Source organism: Perca flavescens, chromosome 17 (genome assembly GCF_004354835.1).
Source record: "Perca flavescens isolate YP-PL-M2 chromosome 17, PFLA_1.0, whole genome shotgun sequence".
Classification (NCBI taxonomy): Eukaryota; Metazoa; Chordata; class Actinopteri; order Perciformes; family Percidae; genus Perca; species Perca flavescens.
In genome coordinates, this window is record NC_041347.1 from 33,700,722 (window position 1) to 33,722,962 (window position 22,241).

The following is a 22,241-nucleotide window of genomic DNA, read 5'->3' on the forward strand; positions in this document are numbered from 1 at the left end:
GAGTGTACATATATATATATATATATATATATGTACACTCACCTATATATATATATATATATATATATATATATATATATATAATATGATATATGAAATATCTTCCTTTTAAACAGCTATACTTTCTTAAAAAATATAAGACATGTTTTCAGTTATTTCAGTTATTATATGTGTTCATTCATAGTTTTGATGCCTTCAGTGAGAATCTACAATGTAAATAGTCATGAAAATAAAAAGGAAACACATTGAATGAGAAGGTGGGTCCAAACTTTTGGCCTGTACTGTATATCATTGGTAATTGAGCTAAATCTGTTCCATTACATTAAGTTTGTGTAACAAAAATATAAACACTACACAATAGGATTTCAATTCAATTCAATTTTATTTATAGTATCAAATCATAACAGAGTTATCTCGAGACACTTTACAGATAGAGTGGGTCCAGACCACACTCTATAATTTACAAAGCCCCAACAATTACATTAATTCCCTCAAGAGCAAGCATTAGCAGTGGCTGTTGCGACAGTGGCGAGGAAAAACTCCCTTTTAGGAAGAAACCTCAGCAGACCCAGACTCTTGGTAGGCGGTGTCTGACGGGGCCGGTTGGGGGGGGGTGATGAACAGTGGTGATAATAGTCACATTAGAGATAATGGAACAGTGACTTCGAAGGTAGTCGTTGTAGCAGGACGCGGCTGGACATTGCAGGGAATCACAGAGCATGGCTCGGCGATGAAGAAACATAAGGACTCCGGGGAGTAAACTCCCCAGAGCTAGGTTAGTAACGAGCAGTTCTGGGACAGGATGCATACAAAAGGAAACAAATGAAAACATTGATGAGAGGCTGTACTGGCCCGCCTCCCTCTACTCTCACTATATTATTGATTATATGATCAATAAATCTGATGACTACGAAGAGAAGCAGGTGGGCCGGATGCTGCAACTCCTCATTCCTTAACTATAAGCTTTATCAAAGAGGAGAGTTTTCAGTTTACTCTTAAATGTGGTGATGGTGTCTGCCCCCCCTAGTTTGGATGTTCTACCTCTGTTAGGAGCACATCGATCTCACAGTCACTGAATAATGTTTTTTCCCCATTTTTCCGTTTCATGATTGGTGATCGTGGGCTCCTGTCATGGCTGGAATATTCACTGATTCCAGTCAACCAAGCCATTTCTTTTCACTGTTATGCGGACGACAGCCAGATCTACATCCCCCTCAAAAAGTCAGAGTCCTACTCTGTTAACCCACTGCTACAGTGTTTACATGACATGAAAGCTTGGATGTCTTTGAATTTTCTAAATTTTAATGATGAAAAGACAGAAGTCATGGTCTTTGGTGATACTTCTGTGACCACACCCCTAGTTGATCTGGGTTCTCTGGCACAGTATCGCAAGCCAATTGTAAATAATTTGGGGGTAAAAGTGGACTCTGACCTCAAATTTGAACAGCCAGATTAAAGCTGTGGTGAAGTCTAGCTTTTTTTTAACACAGTAATGAAAAGTAGGTGCATTTCTGTATGTGGCGTGAAGTTATGGAACACATTGGCCAAGGGAATTAAAACATATTGGGAATGTTTTTAAATTTAAAAAAGGGTTTAAAGACATGATACTAGATAAGTATAGAAATTGAGTATTATTGTGTGCGAAGGTGGATAATCATGTTGTTGATGATAAACATCATTACCATTATGGTTGTCATCATTAATTATGATAGTATTTACTTTAAGATGGCAATTGTAATATATATATATACATAAAAGCACTGACCCTTAATGGGTATATGTACTGTATGTATGTATGTTGGTAGAGGTAGGCATGTTTTTAATTTGTTTTTAAATATGTGACAAGGGGTGGGGGGCGTTATATAAGCTGAAGCTTCTGACCCTAGCCTTTGGTTATGACCAATAAATTCATTCATTCATTCATTCATTCATTTTTCCAATTAAGGCAGCTGGCAAAAATCAAACCAGTCCGTCAGAGACAACACTTTGAGACAGTAATCCACGCCTTTGTGACTACTCGGCTGGATTACTGTAATGCACTTTACATAGGGGCTAGTGGCTCCTCCATTGCTCGTCTTCAACTGGTACAAAATGCTGCTGCACGTCTTTTAACTGGCACAAGAAAGTATGAGCACATCTCACCTATTTTAGCTTCACTCCACTGGTCCATTTCAGGATTCATTTTAAAATTCTTGTATTTGTTTTTAAAACCTTGAATGGCCTCACCCCACCTTACCTCTCTGAGCTGCTGCACCCCTACACCCCTAGCCGATCTCTCAGGTCAGCTGACCAGCTGCTCCTGATGGGGCCTAAAGCTCGGATTAACCCCTTAACGCCGACTGTCGCTAATTTGCATCAAACCCCTTCCTTTCCGACTGCAGGCGAGATAGCGTGTGTATTCCCCCTGATGCCGGTTTGTTTACATGCGATACATACCTAGGAACCTTTTGCATGCACTGGTTTCTCGTAGGACCGGTCGGAGTGGGAGATACATCCGGTTCATGTAAGCGAAATTAACCCTACCCCTACCCCTACACCTAATCCTACCCCTAACCCTACCCCTACCCCTACCCCTAACCCTACCCCTAACCCCCTCACCCTAACCCTACACCTAACCCTAACCCTAAAGAAACTACTGTCAATGTTAGGGAGTAGGAGAGTGTTTTCTTTCTTGCCGTTGTCAAGATCCATGTATTTGTCATTTACAGTTTAGAAGTTCTAACAACTTTGTGACATGAATGAAATCTACTATGTGTTTTATTAATTTTTCCATTTTGTAAAGAATTTTACCATAATGCCTGTTGTCGCTAATTTGCATCATACCTAAATTTATATCTTTTCCATATGCTATAGACAAATTAACAATCTCAACTTAATTTAGCATCAGCTTGGAGCCAGAAACACACATAATATTTTGTTTATATAATTGTGAATAAATTCAGGCGTCAAGGGGTTAAGCTCAGAGGGGACCGAGCGTTTGCCTTGCAGCTCCAAAACCTTTGACTGGACTGCCTCTGCACATTAGACATTAGCCTCCTCTCTGTCTAATGTTAAAACTCTTCTTAAAACCCACCTCTTTTCTTTGGCTTTTAACACCAGGTAGAGTGTTGATCTTATGTGTATACTTGCTTATTTTAATTGTGTGCAGGCAGTGCATTTTAATTTTTATTTATTTTACGTATTTAATTAAATTTTAATTTTTATTGCATTTATCTTTATTGGGTACCTCTGTGCTTTTACTGTTATTTATTTATCAGTTTTATCTTTTTGTGCAGCACTTTGGAAACCCTTGTGTTTGTTAAAATCGTGCTATATGAATAAAGTGGATTGGATTGATTAACATGGACCTTATTAGGACAAATATGGGACGAGCCTGGGAGGAGCATGAGGCTCGTGCAGGTAACGCACGTCTGTATTTTATATGTGTGTGTGTGTGTTATAAATCAGAATAATGTTTTTGTGTATGAAAATTCTGACTTTTTTTGCACACAAAATCTTTCAGAATAGAATCTACGTAATCTACGTTTTATAAATGAGGTCCTGGGAGGACTTGGTGTTGCCATTGTCAATGTATTTTTATATGCGAGTGCGCGCACATAAAGCATAACTCATGCATTATGTTGCACCGTATGGCAAAGGACAGGGGACATACAGCTCGTCATACGAATAAATTAATAAATAATTATGAATTGTTTTTAATTTAAAAAGCTGTAATTGCATGAAAACATGTTGTTGATGAGTCTCGAAGCTCAAGTCTGAGTCAAGTCTGTTGGAGCGACTTCGTCACAGACTCATGTCCCCATCTCTGGTGCGTGTGTGTGTGTGTGTGTGTGTGTGTGTGTGTGTGTGTGTGTGTGTGTGTGTGTGTGTGTGTGTGTGTGTGTGTGTGTGTGTGTGTGTGTGTGTGTGATGTGTGTGTGTGTGTGTGTGTGTGTGTGTGTCTCTGTGTGTGTGTGTGTGTGTGTGATGTGTGTGTGTGTGTGTGTGTGTGTGTGTGTGTGTGTGATGTCTGTGTGTGTGTGTGTCTGTGTGTGTGTATGATGTCTGTGTGTGAGTGTGTGGATATGACACATTCCTTTGTGTGTGTGTGTGTGTGGGTTTGTGTGTGTGAGATACATGTCTTTGTGTCTGTGTGTGTGAGGCTGTGTGTATAGTTATCCAGAGGTGTGTTACCTCTGTATATATAGCAATTGTGTGCTTTGGATAAATGCTTCAGCTGTGTGTGTGTGTGTGTGTGTGTGTGTGTGTGATGTGTGTGTGTGTGTGTGTGTGTGTGTGTGATGTGTGTGTGTGTGTGTGTGTGTGTGTGTGTGTGTTTGTGTGTGTGTGTGTGTGTGTGTGTGTGTGTGCTCTCTCTCTCTATTGAGTTCTGTGTGTGTGTGTGTGTGTGTGTGCAGGTGTGGTGGATAAAGAATTCCTTTGGTTGGGAGAAAGGGTTTGCTCAATAATACATCAACCAATGTGTCCCTGAGCAAGGCACTCAACCCTAGTTGCTCCAGAGGTGTGTTACCTCTGATATATAGCAATTGTAAGTCGCTTTGGATAAATGCTTCAGCTAAATGACATCTAATGTAATGTGTGTGTGTGTGTGTGTGTGTGTGATGTCTGTGTGTGTGTGTGTGTGTGTGTGTGTGTGTGTGTGTGTGTGTGTGTGTGTGTGTGTGTGTGTGTGTGTGTGTGTGTGTGTGTGTGTGTGTGTGTGTGTGTGTGTGTGTGTGTGTTGTCTGTGTGTGTGTGTGTGTGTGTGTGTGTGTGATGTCTGTGTGTGTGTGTCCGTGTGTGTGTGTGTGTGTGTGTGTGTGTGTGTGTCTGTGTGTGTGTGAGTGTGTATTTGTGTGTGATGTCTGTGTGTGTGTGTGTGTGTGTGTGTGTGTATGTGATGTGTGTGTGTGTGTGATGTGTGTTTGTGTGTGATGTCTGTGTGTGTGTGTGTGTGTGTGTGTGTGTGTGTGTGTGTGTGTGTGTATGTGTGTATATATCTGTATGTGTGTGTGTGTGTGTGTGTGTGTGTGTGTGTGTGTGTGTGTGTATATATATCTCTGTATGTGTGTGTGTGTGTGTGTGTGTGTGTATATATGTCTGTATGTGTGTGTGTGTGTGTGTGTGTGTGTGTGTGTGATGTCTGTGTGTGTGTGTGTGTGTGTGTGTGTGATGTCTGTGTGTGTGTGTGTGTGTGTGTGTGTGTGTGTGTGTGTGTGTGTGTGTGTGTGTGTGTGTGTGTGTGTGTGTGTGTGGGCTGAACATGTATTTTAGCCGAAGGCCCCATTGTAAGTTCCAGTTGAACAGTAGGAAATTCCTTATTTGGTCATACTGCAACTGTATAAAAAGGGGGTTCTTTTTCTCCCGGGACATCAGACAGCTCCCTGCACGGACCAGCTTCACATCTTTCACTAAGAACATCGAGAGGTATCGTATAACCCTAAAATAATATGGCATTTTCTGCACTTTTACATAAACTGGGTAAAGTTGATCTGAACAAAGTCTTGGTGCCCGCCTCCACTGGACAGGGACTGGAAAACTTTATCAGGTGGATCAGTGGCCGAGATCGAAGGCTTTTGGTACGATCACACAGGACCAGTTCCTTAATTTAGAATAAAATATTAAAACGCGATAGAAAATTCTAAATGACTGAAAAGTCACTCTTCCATATAAAATTTTTTTTCTCCTTTTCTTTTCCTAAACATGCATTAAAACATGTAAAAACTTAAAAGGGTAACTACCGTTTTTTTCAACCCCTACCCTGTTTTCCTTTTTTTTTGTGTCTAAAGCTGCTTTCCGACCCAGTAGTTACAGGACCGCAGTTATAGGAAAACACTTCTAAGCAGTTCTACTAACCACTCTCCCCCAAAACCAGTTTTTACCATTTGCATTTGCACTGGCCCAGTGGCCATAGGGACTATAGGAGGGGTAAGGGAGGGACGTAAGGGAGGGACGTAACCACGGCAACGGTCTTTATAGTGTTAAAATCAGAAAACAAAGACACTGAAAAAGTATGAACTGAAATATGCTATATACATTAGATTTAGCGTCTAATGTATATAGCATATTTGTCATAATTTAAACTAGTCTCCCGAAGAGAAACGGGTATCTCTCTCTCCCCCCCGCCTCCGAAAACTTTGAAGCAAATTGTCAATTCGGCATCAATTTTCACAAGACTGCCTATATTCCATTTGTTAACAGTTCATTCGCCGCCTAAAACGTTGTCAGAAGTGAATTTAGTGATGAATAAGATGGCGAAAATTGTTAAAATTGTCTCGTTGTTGGTCTGTCTGTACCGGGAACCCGACCCTCGTTGACCTAGGTCCCTATGCTGAAAAGGGTACAGCAAAAAGACCCTGAATTAGGAGCTGAAAGAGTTACAGGAACTGCAGCCAGAGGAACTTAAAAATCCCCAAATTGGTCCAGTCGGAACAGAAGAAAAAAAGAGTTCTTAATTTTAAAAATCCTAGAACTTAAGTGACCGAAGGGAAAAACTATCTTTGACATTGGTCCAATATTAAGAGAGATCGCTGCAGTTGGCACCAGAGAAACAAGCTATAATTCTTACCAGGTGGATCTTGATTGGGAATCAAATGAATGCAAAGAAAGTTACTTTATGAACTTGACTTTAAGATTTGTATTTGTTTATTATTTATTTACTGTAAACAAAAGAAAAATCTGTGAATCTGTCATTATTGCATAATTACTCCAAGTACCTAACTAAAAAACAAAAAATCCCTATCCTTACCAGAGTCAATATAGTGTGCAGTAACTTCAAAATCATTTTGATTACTCACTGAGACGGGTCAGAACATGCCAACCGTAGTACAGTACAGGCCAAAAGTTTGGACACACCTTCTCATTCAATGTGTTTCCTTTTTATTTTCATGACTATTTACATTGTAGATTCTCACTGAAGGCATCAAAACTTTGAATGAACACACCTTCTGAAATAATTCAATGTCTTATATTTTAGATTTTCATAGCCACCCTTTGCTTTTTTTTATTAATAAGAAATATTCCACTAATGAACCCTGACAAAGCACATAAAACCATTTCAGGTGACTATCATGAAGCTCATTGAGAGAACACCAAGGGTTTGCAGAGTTATGAAAAAAAAAAAGCAAAAGGGTGGCTACTTTGAAGAATCTAAAATATAAGACATGTTTTCAGTTATTTCACATTTTTTTTGTTAAGTACATAATTCCATATGTGTTCATTCATAGTTTTGATGCCTTCAGTGAGAATCTACAATGTAAATAGTCATGAAAATAAAGAAACACATTGAATGAGAAGGTGAGTCCAAACTTTTGGCCTGTAATTGGACTGAACAAAAACATTCCAAAAAACAGTAAACTGAAAAGAAAATGTGCAGAAAACCATTTCGAAAACAAGAGGCATTATAGTGCTTACTTCCTGATTAAAGTGGAAACAATGAACCATTGAGGTGTTTGGCCAGGTGGCACATATATTGGCCAATCAGCTCATGTAGTGTCATTTTGAATGGCAGAGTTAATATGTGACTTTATGTCAGATTGTTGTATCTTATGCAGAGAACCATGTTCAGTGCATTTAAAAATTGCCATTTTGAATTGCAAAATGTGTGTCAAGCAGAAAATGTGTTTAGACTTTTGGAGACTTGAGAAGAGGTTTTGCTCTCTGTGTGTCAGTTTAAATAATTGTGCTATGCATGTCATTTTAGTGTGTTAGCAATTGGAAAAAATAAGTTTTTTCTTTCTATCATTTGTGTTTTCCCTCCTTTTCTCTCTCTCTCTTTTCCACCTAAACCTACACATACATACAAGCACATACTTGCCCTGTGTTAACAGGGTATGTCCCCTATTTGTCTGTAAAATGTGTTGAAGTCTCGCGGGGTTCCACGCTACTTCAGCGTTGGGAGTAGCCATTTTGGGTCTTTGTAACAAACTACAAAGAGCCTACAAGCAGGCAGCACCTCCGACCGCCATCTTGAACCTTGCGTGGTTAGTCGACCACGTGGCCCTGCTACTCATTAACCCCCCCCTTTTTTTTCCTCCTCCTATCCTGCACACACACAAACACACACACATACATACACACACAAACACACACACAACACACACACACACACACACACACACACACACACACACACATACACTTATACAGGTTAGTGCTTGATCTATCACCCTTCTTGTGTCCCTCTTTAAACCTACAAAGATAAATTAATAACATTAATTGAGATCTGTATTTAAAAGAGATCACCTTAGAGACTGTTTCCACAGTTCAGCTATTGGCTCCCTGAGTCCAACTTTTCTTTTCTCCCATTTCAGACTCTGACCAGCTGTGAGAGATGGCGTGCAAAATGTCGAAGGGTAACACATTATTTTCCTACTGCTTTCTCCATCATTCAATGCACATGAGAGATGGTAAATCAGCAAACTTGTTGTCATTCCCGGCTCTAACTGTAACATTACAGACAAAATATATAGTTAAACAGGGAGGTCCATGTTTAGCTATATATTTCTGTGGTCTCTGCTGTGATTATTTTCTGTCTTGTGTTGCTTTGCTAGCGTCTTTGGTAAACCAAATCTAGCGTTATGAACAGAAACATCTCAGTCTGCATCTATTTTCAAACTATGTAACCTACGTCACAGCCAAGTCCTCACAGTGTCTGATGTAAAATTCTGTGTATTTTTATCTGCAGGATCTGATGGCTTGAGGCTTGTTCTAGTTGGGAAGACAGGTGCAGGGAAGAGTTCAGCAGGAAACACCATCTTGGGCAGAGAGGCTTTTGTGGCTGAACTGTCCTCCGTTTCTGTGACATCTGAATGCAAGAAAGCATGGGGAGAGGTTGGAGGGAGGAAGGTTGCAGTCGTCGACACTCCAGGGCTGTTTGATACACGTTTAAACAATGAAGAAGTCTTTAAAAGGATCAAGATGTGTATCGGTATGTCCTCTCCTGGTCCTCATGCCTTCCTGGTGATTATTCAGATCGGCAGATTCACAGAGGAAGAGAAACAAACTGTGAAAATGATTCAAGACACATTTGGTAAAGATGCAGACAAATACACAATGGTGCTGTTTACCCATGGAGACAAGCTGAAGAAACAAACCATTGAAGAGTTCGTTTCAAAGAGCAAAGACCTGCAAGAAATCATTCAGAAATGTCATGGCCGTTATCACGTCTTCAACAACGAGGTGGAAAACCCGTGTCAAGTCACTCAGCTTCTGATGAAGATAGACTTATTGATCAAGGATAATGGCGGGTCGTACTACACCACAGAGATGTTCATAAAAGCAGAGGAAGAAATAGAGAGGAAGAAACAACAACTCCTGCAAGAATCTGAGGCAAAGAGGAAGAAAGAGATAGAGGAACTGCAAGCCAGATACTCCGGGGAGGTGTTGGAACTGCAAAAAGAAATAACTAACTTAAAACATGTGGCTGAAGCAAGAGCTAACGCTGAACGTCAATGTAATGTAGCCCCCCCCCCTTGTGTACTCCCCTGTGTAATAATTTAAGCAACTTCTCTGGTGTAAGATAGTATGAAGTATAATGTCAGTGAATTAGCTACATGTTATTTTCAGACTAAATTAGTTTCCTTGTAGGCCCAGTGTCTGAATGATGAGTCAGCAGCTCCTGATGGATGTACCCAGTCAACTATCACTGGATTACATTGAGTTAAAAACAAGTTCTGATTTCTAAAATCATCCTCACTTTGCAGGTTAAAGGGTAACTACTGTTTTGTTCACGTTTTTGTGTCTAAGTGACTGATGGGTTTTCTGTTTCGTATGATTTCTAATTTTAAATCAGATTTATTAATTTTAAATAACATAGGACATAGAGGTGACAGGGAATATCTGAAAGAGATTTAAGGATTTTAAATAACATAGGACATAGAGGTGACAGGGAATATCTGAAAGAGATTTATGGATTTTAAATAACATAGGACATAGAGGTGACAGGGAATATCTGAAAGAGATTTATGGATTTTAAATAGCATAGGACATAGAGGTGACAGGGAATATCTGAAAGATTAAGTCACACTGAATCTATAAATAAGTTTATCATGTCTGTTTAGATTTTATTGAATTATGACTCTAACAAGGAGTCAGATTTTTTATGCAAATGTTGCCAATAAGGCACCTTAATCAGACATGCAACGTGTTTAGATATGTATGTAAAAGGAGAAGGATTTTTTATTTACTTTCTTTTCTTTTATTGTCCATATTATTCATGTGGATTTGTTATTGTATCATCCTGTTTATGATGCATGTGTATGTTGTGTGTGGTGTCTTTAAGCTACTGGGACCTTGAATTTCCCCTTGGGGATCAATAAAGTATCTATCTATCTATCTGGATGTTTTGGCCACAGTTGCATTTTGTTGTGTTTCATATTTGATGTATTTTTTCTCTGTCAGCATGTGACTTGTGCGTCCTCATTTCTATAAAATTATACAAATTATATAAATATGTATATATATACAGTACAGGCCAAAAGTTTGGACATATCTTCTCATTCAATGAGTTTTCTTTTTATTTTCATGACTATTTACATTGTAGATTCTCACTGAAGGCATCAAAACTATGAATGAACACATATGGAATTATGTACTTAACAAAAAAGTGTGAAATAACTGAAAACATGTCTTATATTTTAGATTCTTCAAAGTAGCCACCCTTTGCTTTTTTATTAATAAGGGAAATAATTCCACTAATTAACCCTGACAAAGCACACCTGTGAAGGTAAAACCATTTCAGGTGACTACCTCATGAAGCTCATTGAGAGAACACCAAGGGTTTGCAGAGTTATCAAAAAAAGCAAAGGGTGGCTACTTTGAAGAATCTAAAATATAAGACATGTTTTCAGTTATTTCACACTTTTTTGTTAAGTATATAATATATAATATGTGTTCATTCATAGTTGTGATGCCTTCAGTGAGAATCTACAATGTAAATAGTCATGAAAATAAAGAAACACATTGAATGAGAAGGTGGGTCCAAACTTTTGGCCTGTATATATATATATATATATATATATATATATATATATATATATATATATATATATATATAGAGAGAGAGAGAGAGAGAGAGAGAGAGAGAGATGAAATATCTTCCTTTTTTTAAACAGCTATACTTTCTTCAAATGTCTTCATTTTGTAGGTTAAAATGTAGGTCATCACAAGGATATGTAAAGACTTTTCAGATTTAAAAAAAATGTCAAAAAAGTGTAAAGAAAAAGGAAAACAAATGAACAACAAATGCTGAAAACCTTAAACCTACAAAAAAAGTCCTCACAAAAATATTGAAAAAAAATGTCAAGCAGCGGAAAAAATCAGCCTCACTTTGAAGGTTAAAAGAACACGCCGATTTATTGGGACTTTATCTTATTCACTGTAACCCCCAGAGTTAGACTAGTCCATACATACCCTTCTCATCTCTTATTGGGACTTTATCTTATTCACTGTAACCCCCAGAGTTAGACTAGTCCATTCATACCCTTCTCATCTCTTATTGGGACTTTATCTTATTCACTGTAACCCCCAGAGTTAGACTAGTCCATTCATACCCTTCTCATCTCTTATTGGGACTTTATCTTATTCACTGTAACCCCCAGAGTTAGACTAGTCCATACATACCCTTCTCATCTCTTATTGGGACTTTATCTTATTCACTGTAACCCCCAGAGTTAGACTAGTCCATACATACCCTTCTCATCTCTTATTGGGACTTTATCTTATTCACTGTAACCCCCAGAGTTAGACTAGTCCATACATACCCTTCTCATCTCTTATTGGGACTTTATCTTATTCACTGTAACCCCCAGAGTTAGACTAGTCCATACATACCCTTCTCATCTCTTATTGGGACTTTATCTTATTCCCGTAACCCCCAGAGTTAGACTAGTCCATACATACCCTTCTCATCTCTTATTGGGACTTTATCTTATTCACTGTAACCCCCAGAGTTAGACTAGTCCATACATACCCTTCTCATCTCTTATTGGGACTTTATCTTATTCACCGTAACCCCCAGAGTTAGACTAGTCCATACATACCCTTCTCATCTCTTATTGGGACTTTATCTTATTCACTGTAACCCCCAGAGTTAGACTAGTCCATACATACCCTTCTCATGTCCGTGTGTGTCGTAACGCTGCCTGACGCCCCCCAGCATTAGCTTAGCCTAGCACAGATCCTGCTGGTAACTGGTTCCAACTAGCCTACTGCTCCGAATGATTGACAAAATAATACGGTGAATAAGCTGAAGTCCCAATAAGTCGGCGTGTTCCTTTAAAGTTCAGGTCCCCACAAAGATATATAAACTAACATACACACAGAAATGCACACACACGCACACACACAGAGAAACGCATACCCACACACACATACACACAGACACACGCATACACACACACAGAGAAACACACAGACACACACACACACACACACAGACAGACACATGCAGACACACACACACACACACACACACACAGAAATGCACAAACACACAGGCACACACACACAGAGAAACGCACACACACACACACAAACATACACACAGACAAACACACATAGAAACGCACACACACACAGACATAAACGAACACAGACACACACACACACACAGACACACACACAGAGAAACTCACACCCACACACACACACACACACACACACACACCCACACAAAAACCACACACACAAAAAAAAATCGTCCTCACTTTGAAGGTTAAAGTTCAGGTCCCCACAAAGATATGTAAACAAACATACACACAGAAACGCACACACACAGAGAAACGCACACCCACACATACAACACACACACACACACACACACACACAGAAAGACACACACACGCACACACACACTCACACACACACAGAGACACGGACACACAGACATACACAGACATACACAGACACACACACACACACACACACACACAAAAATACACACACACACACAGAGGTTAAATTGGGCCGGAGCACACCGGAGCGCAGATCCCCCTCCTCAGGTCCAGAACACACCCTGCCGGAGCTCTGCTCCGTCTCCTTCAGCATCAAACATTTTACCGGGGGTTCAGCCCCGAATGTTTTTAGAAAAGTTGACTGACAAATATGAAACCGGACGTCGTTTAGTGTCCACTCTCGCTGTAAAAAGCTGCACAGCTTCAGGTTTATGAACGCTGTTAGAATATATTTGTGAGAGTAAGAGTAACAGGTTTGTAGAGTTCATGATGCGGACCTTGTTGCCTTGTTTCCCAGGGTTATGAGAGGCCATCTGGTTTTACAGTGATTTAACATTATAAAGGGAGTCTGAGATTATTGCCTGAGAGAAAAAGGTCTTCTCTGATCAGGGGGGGAGCGAGGCAACAATGGTCAGTGTTTTGCAAGTGCGTGATTTGTGACACAGAGTATGAAGATGACCTGGCTCTCAGGAAACTCCTTAGTTTGTAGGAGATTAAAAACATACAGGTGTTCAGACCCAACAATAGCCACTTGACTCTGTTGAGCTGAGAATGAGAGAACTGAGGGTCATGTTTTCATACGGTGTGTTACATATCGTTAGCCGGCTGGAGCCAGAAGATCGGGACTATATCCAACTGATAACAGCACCATGGATGGAGCAGAGAGAATGGATAAAAAGTGAAGGTTCTGGGTTAGCCGGCATCAGATGCTGGGGGAATCTCTGTCTGTCTGCTAGGTTATAGCGATATTGGTATGTGGTATTTTGTTTTGAAGTAATCTGATCCTTGTGCACAAGTTTATTGTATTTTGCAATATCATTCACTAAAGCTTGTTATTAACTTTAACTGGACGAATCTGGAGTCTTATTTTGAATCTTGAGTCTATTTCTCTGATCTACCAGTAAACGAACACTATTCAGTGACCATAGAATTGGAGTCAGATTACGTCTGGCCTTTTTAGGGCCAGACCGGTCATCGGTCAAATTTTAGAATAAAATCCTACAACGCGCTCTGCTGTCGATATCTGCTGTTGCGTTTGTGCTCCGTGCATTTCTGCCAGAAGTTTCGGGTTTCCACCTCCGATGTAGAGCAATTGGCAGCGTAGGCTACAGCCACTTCCCTAAACGTCTCAAACGGGGCTCTGAGTCTGTCAGGAGGTCTGAGATCTACCATATCAGCAGAGCAATCACGTAATGCACAGCAGACTACGGTGCAGGTAGCCTATAGATTATTTTCTGAAATATAGTGACTTTATTCTCGTAATAGCCTATTATAACTTTATTTTTTTCACATAATATCACAACTCCTTCAAATCTCAGAGAGCACAGATGGGATGAGTTATATTTTGAATGTGCACAAAGTTTTGGACATGAGCAGAAATCTTGCTCAAACATCTGAAATATTACAGTCCAGAGGTTTATTAATAAATTAAATTAATAAAGTATCACTGAGGTGAATAATTGTCTTATGCACATTTACGGATGTTACTTCCCTAACAAAAGATGCTAAAGATGGAAGAGTAAATTATGCCTAGGCTACATGTGTGCTGACTCAGATATAATTAGAAAAGTCGATCTAAAGGAGAATAAATAGATGAAAGCAATACAGAATTCCTGACAGCCTTACTGCAATATTTTTATATTTGGATTGTAGCCTAATGTTTCCCTTTACATAAAGATATTTCATGCATATTTATTCAGAAAAAGGTAGAAATAGGTGCATAAAAATTCATCAAAATGCAGAAAATGAAGTCTTTAATGCTAAAAAAAATCTGGGGCTGGACCCCCACATCATAAATCACCAAACAAATCTGGAAGCCAAACCCTGGCCTTTGGGTTGCCAGGCCAGTTATGATTAGACCAAATGTTTGTGCAATCTAACAAACTGGAAGCAAAAATGAACATACACTGGCTATTAACAAGCTGGGCAAGCCAATCACTGTTAAAAAGGCTCTAATAGTGGTTTCTGATTCTCTTAAATCAAAATAATTTTCTTGTTTAAAAATATTTTTACATATTTGCCAACCAATGTTCAATTTCATACATTTTCCAATGTTAACATTAGCCTATAAAAGGTAAAAAATAATAATAAAGTAAGTGAATTGTAAAGTATTTCTCTTTGTTTGAATAACTAATCAACCCTACCTTACACATTAATACTGGAAAAAGAGCCCCCTTTGGTGTGAAAACACATTAAGTTATTTTACGGCATGATTTTGAATGATGAACGATTGAATCATAGCACACACACACACACACAGACAAAATGCTCCAAAAGACATCAAAAACTTTAAAAATAGGGCCAAAATGACTTTGGGAAAAGCAGCTAAAATGTCAAAGACAGCTTTTAAGCCAGACGAAAGTGGTCAGTTAGCTAAACTTCAAATGTGTATTAAAGATATAAAATCCTGGATGACCCACAATTTTCTGATGTTAAACTCAGACAAAACCGAAGTTATTGTGATGGGACCAATGCACCTCCGAACTTCATTATCTAAAGACATAGCTACTCTGGATGGTATTGCTCTGGCCTCCAGCACTACTGTCAGAAATTTAGGAGTTATTTTTGATCAGGATATATCCTTTAATGCCAATCTACAACAAACCTCAAGAACAGCCTTTTTCCATCTTTGTAACATTGCTAAAATTAGGAATATCCTGTCTCAAAACGACGCTGAAACACTGAAAAAAATGGTACTTTGGATCAACTTAAAAAAATTACTCTAATTTGTTACAGCTAATTTTTTTAGTTTTGCTCAAAATATATTTCTGATTTAGTCTAAATATTAATTTTGATTCATTATAAATTAAAAATATGTATTCATCTGAATTTAAAGATTTACATTAACACAAAGTAAAAATATTATTTGTTTTAAGTCCATAACCTATTATTTTATGTTGTTCCAAATTAAGTTTTCAATTTGGTGAAACCCAATATTACTATTACATCCAAGTATAATTTTTAGTTTAGAATAAACTAATTAAAACGCTCTAATTTTGTTACAGGTAATTCTTTTAGTTTTGCTCGAATTATATTTCTGATTTAGTCTAAATTTACATTTTTATTTATTATAAATTAAAATATTTATTTATCCAAAGTTAAAGATTTACATTCACACAATGTAAAAATATTATTTGTTATAAAGACCATAAACCATTATTTTACATTCTTCCAAATTAAGTTTTCAATTTGGAGAAACCCAATATTACTATTACATTGAAGTATAGTTTTTAGTTTAGAGTAAACTAATTAAAACACTAATTTTTTTAGTTCTTCTCAACTTAAATTTTTGATTCAGTTCAAACTATAACTTTTACATATACCTTACTATAATTTCTTTAGTCACAAGCCAAAACATTACTTAATGTAGATCAATAACATCTTATGCATTTTTACATTTTACTTTGCTATAATATAAAATTAGAATTTTCACTAAAACATGTTACACTCAATGCTTAAATGACTTTAAATAAAGACAAGAATATTCTCATGAAAAAACCTTTGTTTAATGGGATGTCTTTTTTAAATGTGCATCACCTTTTGTAAAATAAAAAAATAAATCTGCAATGCATATTTCAGCAGCTAGCTGTTTCACACAGTCACTTGAGTTTAGAATAAAAAAAAAAAAAAAAAAACAAGTATTAAAAAACAAAACATGTATACAATTAACCCTTGTGTTGTCTTCCGGTTGACCATGCACTTGTTGTCCTGGGTCAAAATGAACACTTTTTTACATTTCTGTCCCTTTTTTAAAACACTTTGTGTCACTTTCTTCGACATTTTCGATGCCATTTTTCACTAACACCAACTTATTACCCCTAGTTTTACACTTATTGTTGGAATACATGGTCAATACATGTCATTTACAGGAAAATATACTTAACTTTGAAATTATGAATTATTTTTACTAATATTAGAGGAACCTATGTTGATGGATAATCACAGACGTGTATCTCAAAGTTTAGTCAAGTTTTCAATCCATTTCAAATTTTTTTTCAAGTTCTATAAAATTGTTTTGGGTAATTTGGTTAAAAAAGCCATATTTCTGAAGAAGTTTTGAGAACGGGTCAACACAAGGGTTAAGTGAAATATGGTCTTTTTTTTCTTTTAAAACCCATATGCAACCTTAAATCACATCTTAAACTTTACAAAACATTGTAATGTAAACATGTCAAACTGGTTTGTTTCTCATTTTAAACTTGAGATGTATTGTGTAAAAATTAGGGTTGGGCATCGAGAACCGATTCCAACTTGGAAGAGTTTAAAAAATTACGATTCCATCGGAATCGTTTCTTTATTGGAATCGTTTGGAGGACTTTGTTTCAAATCTGATCATGGAACCCAGATTTAACATGCGCAAGTTTTGGTTTCTGTAGCTGCCAGACGCTTGTTGTGTTGCAGCCGTGGAGCACAGTAAGCGGTGCTCTAGTGTGGCTTTATTTTACATTGAAAAAAGCCCCGTCAAACTGCAACCTACCTTTGAATCAAAATAAAACGTTGCTCTTATTTGTGAAATAAGCATGTGACCCGTTTTAACTCCACCCTTAAAGAATCAGAATCGAGAATCGATAAGAACCAGAATCGAAAGGAAGAATCTGAATCAGAATCGTTAAAATCCAAATGATGCCCAACCCTAGTAAAAATACTTTTTAACCGTGCTAAAACGTGGCCATCCATCTATAAAAAGGACTATAATATATGAATGTCACATTATTTTGAACTATTACAAATGTAACAAGAGACCAAAATAAAGAGAAAATACAGTTCACATGCTGGGGTTGCAAACTATGAACAGCAGCAGTCATGTTCTTATAATTGCTTCATATTACCACTGTCCACATTAGCTTTTACTATTTTCTAAAACCCAACAAGGCTTCTGACACTTGAAAACAGATTGCAATCATTTTGTCTTTTGTACCAGAAGACATTTTAGAAATTAACACTCACCACACAAAGTGATGTTTTCCATGCAAGTCTACTTTTTCCTTCACGGTTTACAGTACAATTTTTTTTATCTCTCAATTTGTTTAAGTTTTTTTTTTAAACTTGACACAACTCCACCATAACCACACTCTGACAGTGTTACCAGACATGGGCTTCCACAAAAAAAATGAGAATTCTGTAAAAAGAAATTCTTAAAGTAAGGCTGTTCAATTGAAGTATGTGTCTCTTATTTACATTTAACAATATCCCCTTTCATTCTCCTGCAAGGTTTTTGAATACAAGCTAGAACACAGAACAAAAACATGCTGCATCCAAATGTTTCTTGGAATAATCCATTATTTAGAGCTTGACACTCAGACTGCACACTCTGCGTCTCATTGTCTTTGGTTCAATCTCCATGAAGATTTTCTGCAGCGCATCAAAAGTGTATTTGAGCTCACCTGGATAGCTCAAGTTTAGAGCGTAGATGAGGCCAAATAACATGGCACATGCATGTGTAACTGATGGCAGCTTGTTAAGGACTTCCACACCTTCTATTACAACCCCAACGTCCTGTGGTGGCTGGAGAGGATCCTCCTCCTCCCTTATAACAAACACTGCCATTGTACACCTCACGAGCTCTGTTTCAGCTTGGTCCTTCTGAACAACCTGATAAAAGAGATTTATTTTAAAAGTTATTCTGATTAAACCTTTGTCTGGTGCACCAATATAAATAAATACGCATGCAAATGTTTTTTCAATCAAATTTGAAAATAAATTAATCAAATCAATGGGGGTCTTTTGGAAATGTAATGACTTGCAAATTCCAGCAGATAGTAAATGGCAGCTCCTCCAAATATTTTTCTTACAGCAAACATTTGACTCATCACAAGTAAAGCATTAGAAGTATTACTATTAACCTCCAAAACATAAACAGTACATACTTTTAGGTTTGCACTATAATGTTAAGACACACCTGCCTTGTGCTTTCATATTTTCATTAATTTCAGAATCTGTCCACAGCTAGATACCTTACACAATGCAATATTTGGCATGTCCAGGCTTTCATTACTATGTCTGCACTGCTGCTGCTCTGAAGAGAAATATTTTATACAATATCTTGTATCTACAATTTGTTTTATTGTAATAATTTCTCATTATTGATAAACACCCTCAAAAGTAGTTATAATTTTTTAACAGTACATTATCATGGAAATCTTTACAAAATCAGCTCTACCTTCCACTACATTTAGTGGAATTTTGACTCACAGCGCTACCTGCTGTTGTGGGGGAGGCTAGCTATGCTAAACTGGATAGCCACCTAGCAGACAGGGGTTGATTTTGGTTTAGGAAAAGGGAATAAACGTATTATGTACTTCAAACATTGCCAGGTAACGAGTATCAATATCACACATGATCTAGGTACAACATTTAACCACGACTAGCCCGAAATCAACAGAACCAGCCTGAAAATGAATTAAATCTGAACCGATTGTATGAAACTCTACGGAGCATAGCTGCGTTGTTGTCGCACCTGTTCGCAGCTGGCAAATACTACGCTATGGTTGTCCCGTCTTAGTTTGAGGGGCTTGACTTAGCGAAGGGTTAATAATGGCGGAAAGATTTTGCCAAAAGTTATGAGGAATTTTCTTTTCTTTATATGATATATTTGTTTGTACTTTTAAGACGTATATAAGGTTTTTAGAAACAGTTGACAAGTGTTGAGACCATGTATGACTTTTAATATTTCTTTATCTTGTCCAAAGTGATTATTGCATATAACTACTTACCAGATACTCCTTGATAAGTTTGTCCACATCCTCCCCAAGGTACACAATAAGGGACTTCAGCAGGCACTCTCTCTTTAGATTTACCTCAAGACTCTAGGTCAAAGCACAAACAGTACAAAATTATGCTGTTCAGTTTTATAACTTGATTAAAGATGCAACTGCCACACAATGCACATGGGTTCTTTGGTAAACAGTACTTTTTATTTACAAATGCTTTGAGTAAACCAGTTAAAAAGTCAGTCAAACTCAGAAGAGAAGCACGGCACATCTTCCAAAGTGTATTTTAACTCTACAAATCTCTGCAAATTTTATTTGATGTACTGAGTGAGTACATACATACCTGATCCAAAACTCTCAGTATGTTCCGGGTCTTCTCTCTGACAGTTCCTCCCTTGTTTCTGATGATATCAATCAGCTTGCTGTGGTGCTTGTCCAAGGAAGCCAGGAACCGCGGTTGAAGAGGAACAGTTTTAATCCTCATGAATTCAGCATTGATCTTAAAAAAAAAAAAAAAACAGCACATTACAAGATGTGGTGCGTAAGATCTTATTTTTGACATCTAGGGCCTAAAGATGCATTATGGCTCATTAGCAGGTTTCTAATGGTAGGGAAGAATATTATAGGACTGAACTATTGCAATGGATTTACAAAAAAGTTACTTACCTCATCCATTGAGAACAATGCGGGCCATCTGACTTTTAAGTCCTCCACTCCTAATTCCTTCTCCACAATTTCATGTCTCCGCAGTGAAAAAGTCTTGGCCATTTTGTCCTTTATCAGTGCACGGTTGTTTCGTTTCATCACCTCACTTAGAAGTAACAGTCTCTCCTTTTCCAACTTGTCTGGGGTCTCTCCATTTGGAATGTCAGGTATGTGGTTGGCCTCTCCTCTCTTAGGTCTCTTTACTTTTTTTGCTGGCAATGCATCCTCTGGAGCTTTGGATTTAAGTGAATTTGCAAGTAATTCAGAACACCCAATGCCCTTCAACTGAGTTCGGTAGTTGCCCATTTTGGTCTTCAACCGCTGCTTCCACCCGTAACAACCATTGTATGAACCAGGTTCAGAGAGACATGGATGCTTCTTGATAAGTGCTTCGGCAACATCACTGAAGTCAGAATCTGTTGGGTAGGCCTTGTACTTGAAAATCTCTTCAGCTACCTTTTCCAGAATATCAGATTTTGTTTTTGAACTAGGTGTCAACCTTGTCATGTTTGACCTATACACCACATTCCCCTTCTCTAACTGCAGTTCAGTGTCATAGGAGAACGTTGGTATCGGAAACTCTCTTGGCCACATCTGAGTTCTTGTAGAGACAGAGCTGGAGGGTGTGGAAAGGAGCTCTGTGTCATCTGATTGAGTTGACAAATCATCACAGACAGTAAGATTAAGTCCTTGGCTGCAATCATCAATTATTGGGATGACCTTGACAGTTGCCAAGTCCTCAAGTTCAACAGTAGATGTCAAGTTCACTAGCGCATCTCCAAAGTCTCTGTCTTGGTACTGCAGTCTGAAATTACCATTAAACCCACACACTTTCCGGACTTCATCCATAAGCTGCTCCATTGTCTCTGGAATTCCATCAGACAGAATTAGCTTCCTGGTGTCATCAGGATTCAAAACAACCCGCAACTTGGCTGGCCTTTTCACTGCCATATCCGCCCATCAAAAAGAATCTAGTAAAAACAGGAATAAAAAAAATTTGTATTAGTTGTATGGTCCATAACTTTCATCTAATTACTACTCACCAATTTTATGATTAACAATCCCACTAATCACTATTATAGTGATAAAGAGAAGTTTTACACTTTCTGAAATTCCCATACATTTGTGTCCAAAGTCAAACTGCTACGGCCTTAAAGCATTGTCTTTTTTACATTATGAGAGGACAGCAAAATAAAGCAAAACAAGGAATTCTCAAACATTTCCAATCCTACACTCATTCATATTCAACCTTATGCATGTATGTATCTCTTCAGAGAGACGAGGCGCCGTCCATCAACCATGTAGTGAGCCAGAGGGTAAGGATCTGTCAGTTCATGCACCCCAACAAGACTTAGTTCCCTAGCAGTAGATATGACTAAGTCATAAGCTCTGTAATGTTCCAGGTACCAGGTATCCCATTTTTTGACAATGAAAATTAGTCTCTCCTGTAGAACAATCATATGAATTATTTCCCAGAACTCTGGAAGTCCAGCCAGAGACCCATGGGCTACCACCATTCCAATCTTGTAGTTGAAGCCGTCATAGGTTGCACTTTTTGCAAGGTTCACAGTGTCCACGTGTTGATGTCTTTGCTTTACTGCCAATGCAATGTCCTCATTAATAACATCAAGGGGAAGTGTTGAAACATCAGAAACCTCCAAAGATGGCTTACAAAATCTACACATGTGCAGATTATATGCAGTCTGAAATTGGTGCCTTTGAGCTAATGAATACAGTACATTTTTATAACAGTTTGTATGACGAATTACTCTTTTAAAGAAGCTATGTTTTGCTTCAAATCTCATAGTCCATAGTGCAACAAGGGGTCCGAACTGGCGTATTAACCCTGGATAATGCTCCAAGTAATGATGTTTGGGCCGAATTCTTTGATCAG

General features: G+C 38.0%; 2 protein-coding genes and 1 long non-coding RNA gene across 3 annotated transcripts in view; 2 read left to right on the plus strand and 1 right to left on the minus strand.

Moving 5' to 3' along the window:
• The window catches only part of LOC114571635 (nuclear factor 7, brain-like), a 430,007-nt gene that overhangs the window by 76,838 nt on the left and 330,928 nt on the right, over positions 1 to 22,241 (plus strand). The gene's annotated exons all lie outside the window — the stretch shown is intronic.
• LOC114571802 (GTPase IMAP family member 4) lies at positions 8,313 to 9,688 on the plus strand. Its single transcript, XM_028602994.1, has 3 exons — positions 8,313 to 8,333; positions 8,666 to 9,433; positions 9,684 to 9,688. The coding sequence occupies exons 1-3, from the start codon at positions 8,324 to 8,326 to the stop codon at positions 9,686 to 9,688; spliced, it is 783 nt and encodes a 260-aa protein (XP_028458795.1). The 5' UTR covers positions 8,313 to 8,323.
• On the minus strand, positions 18,495 to 20,106 carry LOC114571641 (uncharacterized). The gene is made up of 3 exons (XR_003694688.1): positions 19,986 to 20,106; positions 19,646 to 19,738; positions 18,495 to 18,524 (listed from the first exon to the last, which is right to left on the minus strand). It is a non-coding gene; the product is annotated as an uncharacterized LOC114571641 (long non-coding RNA).